At 41.2% G+C, this 13,463-nt stretch overlaps 1 protein-coding gene across 2 annotated transcripts in view; it reads right to left on the bottom strand.

The window, feature by feature from the left end:
• Positions 1-13,457, bottom strand: part of UNC5C (unc-5 netrin receptor C) — a 374,301-nt gene extending 360,844 nt beyond the window's left edge. For both annotated transcript variants that reach the window (XM_014528684.1, XM_005880661.2), the window contains exon 1: positions 13,390-13,457. In XM_014528684.1, the coding sequence (XP_014384170.1) occupies positions 13,390-13,450 (61 nt within the window). In that variant the 5' untranslated portion in view covers positions 13,451-13,457. The remainder of the gene's footprint in view (positions 1-13,389) is intronic.
• Positions 13,458-13,463: the final 6 nt, after the last annotated feature.

Raw genomic sequence — 13,463 nt, 5'->3', positions numbered from 1 at the left:
TCGTTTCTTTTTTAAACCTTCTCCTTTCCTCTCTGGGACCTGCTTCCAGCCCCACCTGAGCGCACTTTGATATTAAAGCTTCTGTTCAGGGGTCGTTAGCCCCCAGCCCAGGGCCCAGTCCCGGCCAGACCTTCACCACCACCCCTTTCCCGGCTTCCCCGCCGCATCCTCCTCCCATTACCTGCCCAGGACGCCCCAACTTCTAGTCAACAAAGTACACTCAATGCGCCACCAACCTAACCCTGGCCAGTGTCTTTGGGGTCCAGCCTTCAGGGACGAAAGTGGTACCCTCCTTAGTGTCCGACTCTGCCCCAGCTAAGCTGCGCCTCCCCTCCCAGCAGGGGCGCCCGGCCCAGCGAGGGTGGCCGAGGCCTGCGCAGCCCGGGTGCTGCTGCTGTGGAGCAGGAGCTCCTCCACCCGGAAGGCCTCCAACCGTCCACCCCTCCATCCCAACGGCCTGCGCTGGGGGCCACCACCCTCCTCCCGCATCTGTGGGGGCTCCCACTCCGCACAGCCTGTGCCCCGCTCCTCACCGGGCGCAGCTGCTCCGCCCACGCGGTCGCCACCCTTTCCCGCATGCAGCCCCGCATTTCCTTTCCTTTTCCATTCCTGCATCTTTTTCTTGTTCCCTTTCTGTATTTCTGTTTCTCCTCTCGGCCTGTCCGCATGCAGGCCTGCCTTCCTCCCCCTCTCCTTTCTTATCCCCTCCTATTGCATCCTATCCTAGCTACCCTGGGACTCGCAGCTGCCTGAGCAGGGGGCAGGGGACGCAGCCTGCTGAACGGTCCTTATGTGACGGCGTCCGGGACGATTTGCATATTCCTCTATTATTAGTATAGATTATTTTAGGAAAATTTTTCTATGCATAAACATTTTAATTGCACCAAACTACACTATATATTGTATTAACTTGAATTTTCTTTAAAGTATAATTCTTCATTAAAAAAAATAGAGAGATACACTTGTAAAGTTATCCAAGAAAGTAACAGTATGTTAATATTGCAGGGTAAATTTTTCTAAAGCCTATTCCAAACTCTAATGCGATAATTGTTCTATTTCAATCAGTCTAACATCATCTTGTTATTTTCAACATAATTCAATTTAATCATACTAGTTCATAGATGTGTACTAATTTATTGTGGGGCAAAATACAATGACATTCTTTTTTCATCTTGCAGTAGAATTAAGTTTTATGCAATAGAAAAGGGAAAACATATGGAAAATAGTCACTTTTAACAGATGTTTTAATCTGAAAAAAAAAAGTTGGTTTAGAATTAAAAATCAAAGTCCACTGGTTGAACTGAGACATATTTCCATCTGTTATTAATGTTTGAGTTACATATTAAAGATGAGATTATTCATCAAGTTCCTCATATAATACATTAGTAAACGGGATTTTGGTTAGAAATGTAATTGCATAAACTCTGTCCATCTAAGCTTCCAATTCATTCCAAACAAACCTTCACAGTGGCCTGAATTGAATTAAAACAGTTAACAACACCAAAGAGTACTTCTTGATTTTATTAAGAAACACTGGTATGAAAATCTGTGAACATAAAAGGGAAGCTTTTGCCACCCCATTATGATTAAATAGTAGTCCTTTTCTTCTTTTAATTTTCATTTTTCCTCCTCTTAAGCAATACATGGTTATGTGAGGTGGTTTTTAACATAATAAAGAACAACTGACTAAATTTTAAAATATAAATAAATAAGTAAACAAGTAAATAAATAAATGATGTGATGTCTCAGACTTATAAATAGTACTCAGGTTAGAAATGATGAATAATTCTGAGAACTAGAAAGTGTGATGAGAATTCAAGTGACCATTGTGAAAATGTACACAAAGCTTATGCCCGAGTGATTGGGGTCATCAGCTTAAGCTTGACTCCCCATTGCCGCCTGCACAGGCTTCCACTAATGGTCTGATAATGAGGGCTGGGGGCTGGACAGGGAGGTTCTCATAATGCTTTACAGTGGGGTGAGCATGGCAGCCGCTGATTAATTACTGCCCTGTTCTCATCTCACACATTAGATTCCCGAGCAACCCTCACTTTGTCTCCACAATGGTCTCAGAGTTACAGAACACTGTCGTAGGGAATTCTTCAAGGTGACTTATTAAAGAATTCTTGTTCAACTTCCACAGCAGAGGGGATAAATCATGATGGAAAAATGAAATTTAAAAAGACAAAAAAATAATTCTTGGATTCTAACATATATTGGCAGTAAAAGTTTTTGTCTTTCAGATGATTAAAATGGAAATTAAAGCCCTACTGGTTTGGCTCAGTAGACAGAGCGTCGGCCTATGGACTGAAGGGTCCCAGGTTCTGTTCTGGTCAACAGCAGCACATGCCTGGGTTGCAGGCTCGATCCCCAGCAGGGGGCGTGCAGGAGTCAGACAATCAATGATTCTCTCTCATCATTGATGTTTCTATCTCTCTCTCCCTTACTCTTCCGATATGGAATCAATAAAAACATTTTGTGTTTTTTTTTTTTTTTAAAAAAGGAAAGTAAAGGATAGTCAAAAGATAAAAAATGAGGGGGATTGGTGGACATTTCCACCTTTGGTATCATTGCAGGCAGTACTGATACATCCTTATACTTTCAAAAAATACCACTATGGTTATCACCTTAAAAATAGGAACACATGGAATTGTACCTCTGTTTTCACTTTTCTCAATAGCTTGTGTCTCCCACCCTTTACACACAACTATTTACATACATAGCAGTGCCTAAGGAAGGGACTTCCTGCTGTTTCAAAATGCACTGAAAAGGTAAACACTGAGGCAAATAGTAAAGAATCTGTTCACTTTAAGTGAACATCTCAAAGTCGTGCACATGAGTATGTATCCCTATGAAAACAGCTCTCTCTGAACACCAGCTTAAGCTTCTCCATATGATTTTTCTCAAAGGCTCCCTTTTAAAACCATCATTACCACTCATTATCTCCTTGTTATATAGACTGTTTCTTTTGTTTCATTACCAATCTCTGCCTGTTTAGTAGCAGCCCTGCCACTACTATCAGATGACATTTGTTTCACTTAATGTATGTAGTTTTAGAAGAAATTATAGAACTGCTATTACTGAATTATAGGAAAAAAATTCCTACGTACATTTAGCTGACACTGCATCAGCTGCTATTTAAACTGGGCTTAGCTAATGGACTTTTAATGTCAGTGGGGTTACGTGCAGTGACTGGCTCTTAGCAGAAATGGCTCCTTTCTACAAAAATCACTTTTCCTCAAGTGTGTTGTTTGAACATTCCTTTCCCTAATTTAGTGACTGTCACTGAATGGAAAACAAACTCAAGGACTCTGGAATCTGCTGTTATCTCAAAGACCCTCCTTTTAACCTTGCATTCAGCATTTAACAGGCAACCTCCCTCATTAGCATTTAGACTTGTGATCACAAAACTTGGTGAGGCATTCTTATTTACTCTGCTGTGCTTTGCAGAGTACTACTCATTTTGCTATGAAATCCCAGTGTCATCCATGAATGTAGGAAATGCAAAAGAACATACAAAACAATTTTTACTGCACCTTAGGATTTATTTGCATCTTTTAAGATCCTAGTTCAGAAATGCCAAGTGATGTGGACACATGGTAATTATTAGTATATATTTACACATGGATGTGTCTTGTAAATATTTAGACATTACCTTGCACTCCAATACAATATTAAATTAAACAAGGACGCATATTATCCATCTGTCTCGAGTGAAGTTCTGTATATTCTTTCAACAGTAATGACCTCTTTCCCCCTCAACTAACTTCATTTTTGCTCAATTAAATAAAGATTTCAATACATGTAATGGAGACACCTATCCAGCCTTAGAGGGAGTCCAAGAAAACCAAATGTTCCCCAGCCTGGGAAGGTAACTCCACTTGATTAGTAAGTTGAAACAAAATTTCACAGAATTCAGGAAAGAACAACACAGGGGGCCTCTCCTCCTCAGCCCACAGAGGAGGTCGCCTCCCGCGGGGTACACACCAGGGAAGTCATCTCTCTCTTGGGATCACCCTGAGAGGGAGTCCTGCTCGCCTCTGAAGGATTTTACCTGCGCATGCGTGCAAGTTGACTTTCTCCTGTGGTCAACAAATTTAGTCCATTCTGTAGGAAAGCAGCAGAAGTCCCCCAGGGGTCTGTAATAGCTCAGGGAAAGGGAGAGCCCCTCTCCGTCCTTGGAGGAGAGGAGAAAACTTGTTTCTATCAGATAAGCCACTGCACCAAGGAGGCAGAGGCATCGCCCCTGCACAGGACATGAATGACTTAGCAACTGCTAGAGCACCAGGCACTTCTTGCAGGAAAGTCGGATGTGATTTTCAGTCGCCATCCATTGATGAAATCTGATTTCCTACTCAATGACTACCTTTATGAATGCGTTTTATAAGTAAACATGTTTGGTTTTCATTTCTTGAAAGGTTCTGTTTTGTGTGTGTGTTTTTTTTAAGTATATTGCCAATTTTATTTGAAAATGAGCTCTCATTTCTAAAATAAAAATGGTTACACAGACACGCACCATTTGTGCAAGTATATATATACTCATAGGAATTATTGAACTATACTTGTCTACTCCTTGTAACTCTTCATTTCATTAAGACTCTGCCTGGAAATACCCTCCTAGGAAATAATTCCACCGTTATTTAATTCAATAAAAAATGCCATGTGTCTCTTACATATGATCATCATTTCTAATAAATCCAATAAACTAGTTACCCCATCCCTCTGGAAACATGCCTATCATTAAAACTTTTCCTAGTCATCCTTTCATCATGTTATAGTAAGTAAACCATAACTTTCTTCACTGTGGTCTTTTAATTCTATATAGATATATGTATATGTGTGTAAATAACAACAAAAATAAATAGATTAGTATATAAGAGAAAGATATTGGCAACATTTTTTAAAGAGTACAATAATAGCTAAAACTCCACTTAAAATCTTTCCCTGGACAAAGAATGTGATTGGATCTCTGATGTAAGGATGAGAGTTAAGATGCAGTGTTGGTATTGTTATTAATGACAATGTTTAACAGCAGCTCAGAAACTGGCAATGCATTCTATTATGACAACTGAAGGATTAATTATATATTCCAGAGGAATATACTCTAAGTTACTATGTGTCAGCATACCTCTGATTTAAGTCTAGATTTCTCAAACAAGCACATCCTGCCCAAATAGGTCCAAGTATAATCCAAATGTAACTTTCTTCAAATAGATGCCTTTTATATACTTTCTTTTGCTCTGTTAATTGAAATAGGTGCAGATGAACACTCTATTTAGATAAAAGTTTCAAGTCAGAGGGCCCGTTGAATAATATTATGATGAAATACTGATTTTAGGTTTCTCTTCCAGATAGCACAAATAAATCATTTGAACATGCCTGTTTTTCCTCAGCTTCTGAGAGCAGTTACCGAAATGGGCTTCTGTTTTCCACCAAGCTGCATACTGTGTTGGTGATGGCCACTGGTGGCTGGGAGGGCAATGTCTTAGGCTCCTTGTATCCTTGGGTTTGGTCCATAACACATTTTAAAGCTTACACTCTTTCATTATCTTATGGAGATCCAGGAGAAAGAAGGAAAGTTGCTAAAGAAAATGACAGGCAATGTAATTACTGTCTTATTTAGAATGACTTTTAGATTGTTCCTTGCTAAATTTGTGTACTTCGACTGGTGGCTATGATGTGTATATTTGGCAAACTCTTTAGTCAATGGGAGATAAAATATATCATTTTCCCTTTATCAAAAGCTAAATTCAAATGTCAACATATTTCACACAGACATAATGTTCAAAGTGAAATTGCCTTTATTGACTACAGCTTCCCAATCACAAAGTTCTTATTGTGATAGTAATTTGTTTTTCTGTTTGGTATGGATTAGAGATAATACAGGTCTCTGACAAACACTTTGAATAAAACAACAGAACTTCTGTTATTGACCATCACTTTTAGTTCCCGTAAAAGGCAGAGGATACTCTTCCACCTAGAGCTTAAAAGGATTTTTTAGGTTCTTGAAATTTCAAAAAGATATTAGAATTACACAAAATATCAAGTTAAATACAAGTAACAAATTTGTGAATTCATAGAGAATAGAATGGCTCCTTTAACTTTAATCTTATACATGAATGTATTTCACTATGCCTATAATTACAACTGAATATTATTATACCACATGCCCTATCATATTGCACTAAACTTCTATTGTCTAATAGAGTATACATTATAAATTAATTTAAAATGATTAATTTTCTATAAAAATATATACTTTATACTACTCTTTTATATGTTATATTATTAAAAACACCAGTTCTCTTGAATTTTGAAAGAAAACACCTGCCTTTTTATTCATGGATATACATGTCCTTATAATTGGGTTGCAAGTACTAATCTGTTTTTATTGAAAAAAAATGATCATATACAAGGTTTTTCTTTTGAACAACAACAAAAAAAGAGAGAAGACAATAAATTATTGTTGCATTCAGGCAGTCCATGATTAAATAATCAATTAAGACACTGACTAAAACTGCTAAATGTTAGCATTCATCAATAAACTTGTTAAATGTGCTGAGGGAGTTTCTGTTGTTTAACATCCTTAGTTTGAAGAGGAGATAATGCATGTTCATCTACCTAAGGCATTTTTATGGCTCTCATAATTGCTGAGAAATGAAAGTAGCCACAAGATCTAAATGACAATGATTAATGAAGGTTAAAAACTCCCTATCCTCACAACATTTCTAAATAAATAAGACTGGTAAGTCTGGAGTTCAATTCGATGAATCAATATCATCTGTTAGCATGATTCTATTGAGCCCTCATATTTAAAATAAGAACTCTAACAGGCACATCAATATAATGAAGTCTCACCTGGATCTCGTCACTCTCAGGTTGCCCTTCTACACTGGCAAGAAGATATGGTTGGTGATTTAATTAAAAGAGGCTATTTCCCCAGTGGTTGGAGTTTTCAGATGTTAGACTTCACTTCTGCCACACCAAGCACTTTTGAATCACTGCTTAGGGCTAATAAAGGTATACTGACATAAGGGCAAATATCTGCATATTTGGCACTTTCAAAGCTATAGTTTGCTTTCTAAATTATGACTTCAATTTAATTAATGTCGAAGTTGTTTTAACACTATCAACTCCGTGTAGAAAGCGAAGTATGTTTTAAGTTACTATAAAATCTAGAGACATTCTTCTGTGTATTTCAAAACCTCATATAGGATCCTAAGGCAGCAGCTTTCTAGGGGCAGGAATGTCAAAATTAGAAACCATATTAAACTTCAACCCAAAACTTTTTTAAATTTCTCAAATATAGAACAATACTTTCCAACATTTAGTTTATAAAGAGCCCAAATATCTGCAACATAATATGTTTTGGGTTTTCATAAAAAGGCAGAAATTCTGAGAGTTCTAATCAATTAGAAAGAAGAAAAAAGCTTACTATCTCTGATCCTGATAGCTTATAGTTATTACTATAAAAATTTTTATGTAAATCTCTAAATTTGGAGTTGACAAATATTTACAATAAGAGAAACTATAAATTATTCAATTTTGCGATTTCTTTTTAAGAACTAGGATAAAGGAGATAGTAGAATTGCAACATTGCTCAAGGCAAACTTACTCCAAAAAAAGTTACATAAAATAAAGTACTGAGTTTCTGTGAGCTCTATTTCAAACGTCCTTGAACTACGTGCCCCTGGGGCAATACCCAAGGCTTCAGATCCCTGTACCTTCCTATACAAATACATAAGCAATTATAAATCCAAATAAAATATGAAGTCCAAGAAGAGTCCATACATAGCTTTAAGAAGTTATGGTTTAAAAAAGAGAGAATGAGAAAGTTCAGGCTCTGTAAGAGCACACCAAGCAATCAGACATTAAAAGCAGAATGAAAATACTGTAGAAGAAAGATCTGTCCCAACATAAAAAACAAACTAACAAATATCTTGTTTTATCATAAAAGTTGGGCAAAAACATTTGCACCAAATGTGAAAAATTAGCAATAACCACTTACCAAGTAGAAGTAATTAAATATGAAACTTTTAAAAATGTTATCTAGATTATTCATGTTATTCTAAATTATGATACTAAAACTTTCTATTGCAAATATAATCTTAATATATAAAAGGCCTGGTGAATATGCTTTGCCTTCAAATCAATCTAATTTTCTATATGTTTCATTGTGTTGTTATAACATGTATTCAATTATGTTCTTCAGACTGTACACCTGTATCCATTTTTTTTTTTTTAAGAAAACCTACTGGTGTTCTTCAGACTGTACACCTGTATCCATTTTTTTTTTAAGAAAACCTACTGACATTTTGTAAAGGGCTGTTTTCCCCAAACCCTATCTGAAAACATGGGACTTGATATGTGTTTTCTTTTAATAAAAGTGTTTATTTATTTATGGAAGTCTTTTTCCCTTCAATATTCATTGTAAAGAAAGAAAGTCAAGGGTGGAGCTTGCAGCCAGGACCTAACTGGCAGGACTTGACCTGGCATTTTTAGAACTGGCATTGGGTTAATTTTCGCAGAGGAAGCAGAAAGGGAGAAGTGGGGCTCTGAAAGGAGAGAGCTTCCACATGCCGCTCAAGGAACCATGCCGTGCCCAGGAGTTCCCAGCCATACACTTTGGAGCATCTCCTCAGATGGCTCAGCCATCCCACTCTGAGTTCAAAATTATTCACCTTTAATTTCTTCAACTTCTAGATTTCTTTGCCAATGGTTTACATGGTTGGGAGACAAAGAATATTGCTGTAAATACTTTGCATGTATTAACTCATTTTCAATTCGAATATGACTTGTCATGATCCTCATTTTATATCAGAGGACACTGAGGCACAGGGACACTAAATAACTCATTCATTGCCAAACACCGAGGCAGGGTGGAGGCAGGATCTTGAGAAGGTGGTAACCACTAAGATAAATGGCAGAATGGGCACACACCACTAACTGTCTTTAGCTTGTGCCTCCCCCAAACCAGACTAAACATATATGTAATCTAAGTAAGATTTAATTTAAGGTAGTTGCAATGCAACCTTCCCACCAAGCTGCCATCCTCAAGTTCCTCTGTGTAGAAATTTTAGAACCCCCACCAAAACCCCCTAGCCTGACCTATGTTTACTATTATTGGATGCTTGAGTCCAGAAAGTACTACACCTGTGCCCACTGTTACCTTTCAGAATGTGAGTTTCCACTATATGCTTATACATCTGTCTTTCTGAAAAATTATCTCGTTCAACTCTGCATCCCTAACAAATAGCACACAACCTGGGACATAATCAGTGTATGATACTTGTTTGTTAAGAACTTTACTTTGAATACCACCACCACCCAAATGAGCTAGTAAGTTTTTGATTTGTGAAGAAAAGTGAGCAGGTTTGTTTTTAACTGCCACAAATACAAAAGTCAGACTGAAAAAGATGTAGGCTAAAATCTAAAATCCGAAGGCAAGAGTGCTGTCTTAGTCCCTGCCCCACACTTCCCCCTTTATCTTCCCGAAGTGGCTGCAGCCTGTAACGTTAATGTTTCTTCTGCCAGTGACTCCCTCTGCTGCTCCAGCAAAGCCATGACCTAAATCAGAAAAGTGCTAGACACAGTTAAGGCTTCACAGACCACACCCTAGCTGTTCTGTTCACACTAACTGGGGAACTTAGCGCACATTGGAGAAGAGTTATTTTTAAGTCTCAACAATAATTATAAATAAGCAAAGAGGGGTGGCCTAGTAGAGCTCATGCCTCATTCCTGTTCATATCCTTGGGGGTTGCTTTAAAAAGATCAGTATGGATTCTGATCAGGACTACACCGGGGGATGTTAGAGGACCCTGTCGTGTTCAATTCTGAACCCCCAGGATCCAGAACACAAAAGACCAAGGAGTCAATAAATGTGAACAATCGAATGATTCCTACTCTATGCAAATACTTGAGAAGTTTGTACTCTGAAGCCTTTTAAGCACCCCCTAAGTGAGAATGCATGACATTATTTGTCTAAACAAAGGTAAGCTAGCCTAATTTTCCTTACTGCAACTTCCAAATGTGAATTTACTCTGCTCCTAAAATGGAACATATATAGTATCATTGTAATGAAATTCAAGGTTGTGTGTGTGTGTGTTTATGTCAATTGTACCATACCAACATGTATATATGCACGAAAGCAATTTTTACTCTGTTATGGGAAGTATATTACTTGTTTATCAAAAATATTATAAATCAGTTTATGACAGTAGAGAATTATCCTAATATGATTAGACTCTTCAGTCATTTTCTGTTCTGAGTTTGGTGGTGTTAACACTCGAAACACTAGTTGGTGCTAGATAAGCAGAATTTCAATGCTGTATAGTCCAGAAATAAAATGCACTTATGAAATAGGACACTAATTCTGAGGCACACCATTCAAACGTACACACACACACACACACACACACACACACACACACACACACTTTTCCTACTAAAATCATTCATTCTTGAAAGTCAGAACCACCACAAATTCCCTAGAGCTAGGAGTTCCCAGCATTCCTGAATGAAACAATTAGGGCACAGCCTGAGAGGAGAAAGTTGTTGCCTAAAGCCTAGAGGATCTCCCAAGGACCTGCTTAAAGTGACTGCTGTCTTTCTTTAAAGCACAGTTACAAAACGCAGCAAACTCACAAATAACACTCACTATGTTTTTTTCTTTTTTATCTTAAACATCTGTTGTTTTCTTGGCTATCTCTGAAGAGACACATTTCCTACAACTTTTAATTTTCCAGTACTTCTCTAACAACAGAATAAAAAAACCTCATCCACATTGTAAAATGCTTAAATTAACTTTCTCGTCATAATTGCATATGTACTGTCATTCATAAAAATAGTTCATTCTGATCCTGAAATCCTCAGCACATGGAAATCATACTTCCAGGGAGCAACAACATCTTGTGTTGTGCTAGCATGTAGTCCACAAAGAGGAGAAAAGACAAGAAATTAGAAGGAAAAGGAGAACTGACCACGAGACCATGATAAAAGTCCGATTCTGGGAAGGAATTGTCAAGGTGCTTTGACAGTAAGCAGGCAGGGGAATGGAGAGGAGTGATGGTGATAGTAGCTGATAATAGCCGCTAGTAGAGTTTGGCACTTTCTACGTTTCTGATACCTAACAGACAAGGCAGGAAGGGCTGGTATCAGGGAATATGGAGGATAACAAAGATAAAAGAGGTGAAATAATGTCTTTCGAAGATCCCAAAATTCAAACACAAATAGTTTATTCACCAGGAACTGAAAATACTAAATAAACTAAATGGAGGAGACCAGTACTGAAATACACACATCCGATAGAAAACATTTTACTTTTCCACTTAAGACCTGAAGAGCAGGTTCGAGTCTCAATCTCTGGCTCCTCTGGTCTATAAGAAGAAACACAGCACCAGTGGCAAATGTTGTCTACCCTGAGCATCTTTTACTTTCATTTCTCTTTTCTTCTTCCAATATGAATCCATTTACAACCTCCAGTTTATCTTTATCGATCCCTTTTCCTGTGCAGTCTTTTTTTTTAATTTGGCTGCAGTAAGCTCTGGGCAGGGTTGTCAGATCTCCTGTTTGGCATCCTTGGGGACTTTAACTTGTCCTTTCTCCAAATAGTTCTCTCACTGCCCGGTCCCTCTCCCAGCTTGCACCCCAAGCTTTGTGCACCCAATAACAGCAGGCGAATTCCACGGGGAGTCACGCAGTTGATTCCACAACTATTCATCAGGTTGCCCACTTAAACTTCCAAACAGAGCCCCCCTACCCCCCCACCCCAGCACCCTTGGCCGCCGCCCTGAGAACTTCTTAACCAATTTCAAGAAACCTACAAGTTCATGGGAGTCTCCATGGAGATTGCTTTATGAAATGGACAGATGAGCTCTGGAAGTATGCACAGGAAAACCAGGGCAGAACCTGGGGCGGGAGGCATCTGGCAAGGAGGAAAGGATTTATGAGCGCGGCCACTTAAGGCGGCAGCAGGAAAATTTACTCCCGAAGTAGAAGTAGCTATGGCTAATTCACAAAGCCTCGCTAATCACTTACCTCGCTACCCGGACCGCGCCGGCCTATGCTCAGCCCTGCGCTGGACTTCCCACGCCCTCGCCCCCAGCGCCCTCTCAGGTCAGAGTGATGGCTGTCGGGACCCCCCGGAGTGTCTGAGCAGCCGTGTAGGCTATCGCTGCACCTTCTCTGCTCTCTCATGTTTAAAGAGACGTAACCGAGACGATGGGATGCCTGAATCATCTCCCAATGCTGCAAAAGCTTCCTCCATTCCCACCCCAACCGCACCCCCGCCGCGGGGAAAAGCGGAGCTGCCGCTTCAGAGCCAGCGACCACCAGAGAACTAGCCAAAAGGACCCAGGCTGGCGCTTTGCTTGGCCAGGAGGGTGGGAGCCCAGGTGACACGAGAGAAACCGCGGAGGGGGCAGCGTGGGCTCTTTCCTCCCCGTCCCTCTTCCACTCCGCTTCCTGGGCTCAGCAGGCTGGGAGCCGCCGCTCCCGATTCAAACTCCAGGGGCAAGAAGGGAGCTAGGTGATCAGCCTCCCTTCCTCCCCTCCTCCCTTCCCACCGCCAACTCCCCGCCGCTCTTCTCCCAAGCCCGGTTTGGCCCAAGGCCCCGGGCACTTATTTTCAAGCTCAGACGCGTTCCATGAAAATGTCAGAGTTATAAAGCGGCCGGTGACCCCGGGGACTTTCGGATCTGGTTTGAGCGTCCAGTCCGCTTCCCCAGAGCTCACGGGCTCTAAGTTTCTGCGCGGCCAGCCGGGAGCGAGCCGCCGAGGCTGTGCTTGCGGAGGCGCACCCCCGGGCCTGCCGCCGGCTGGGTGGAGCGGGGCGGGTGGGCTGTGTCTCCACGGCGCCCTGAGCAGCAGCCGGGGGTGCCCAGCACTGAGTCCTCCGCCCTCTGGGACACATGTCCTTAGCTGCGCGCCCTTCCGCGCCTGGCACGCTCCAGGACTCACTGAAGACCCTGCCACCCCAGACGTGGCACAGCGCGGGGAGCCTCCGTGCACCCGGGCGCATCTGTGCAGCCACACGGACGCGCACACCGCGCGTGTCTCCACGTCTCTGTGCACCATGTTCCACACCGTGTGCGCGTGGGGCAGAAAGTGCAAAGGGCGCCCCAGGAGCCCACACGCCCAGGGGCAGATGCAGGTCCACACCCCGCGTGTCCCTGGCCCATCCGTGCCCCTCTCGGAAGACGAATGAACCCTAATGACCAAAGCTTCCCGACTTGTTGGGAAAGCGGGGTTGAAAGTGGCTTAAGTGAGCCGCGTGGAGGACCCCGGGGGCTCAGGAAGGAAGCCGGGAGGACCGGGGAGAAGGAGAGGAAGAAGGAGGGAAGGCAGGCAGCGGCGAAGGGAGGTGGCCTGGGAGCCTGGCGAGCCCCTTACCTTGAGCGGCCGAGCCCGTGCGGCTGGCGCTGAGCAGGGCCAGGGCAGGGAGCACCAGCATGGGCAGCACGTAT

The sequence above is a fragment of the Myotis brandtii genome, unplaced genomic scaffold, assembly GCF_000412655.1.
Source record: "Myotis brandtii unplaced genomic scaffold, ASM41265v1 scaffold645, whole genome shotgun sequence".
Classification (NCBI taxonomy): Eukaryota; Metazoa; Chordata; class Mammalia; order Chiroptera; family Vespertilionidae; genus Myotis; species Myotis brandtii.
Note: the sequence above shows the minus strand (reverse complement) of the source record. Positions and strands in the feature narration are given on the sequence as shown.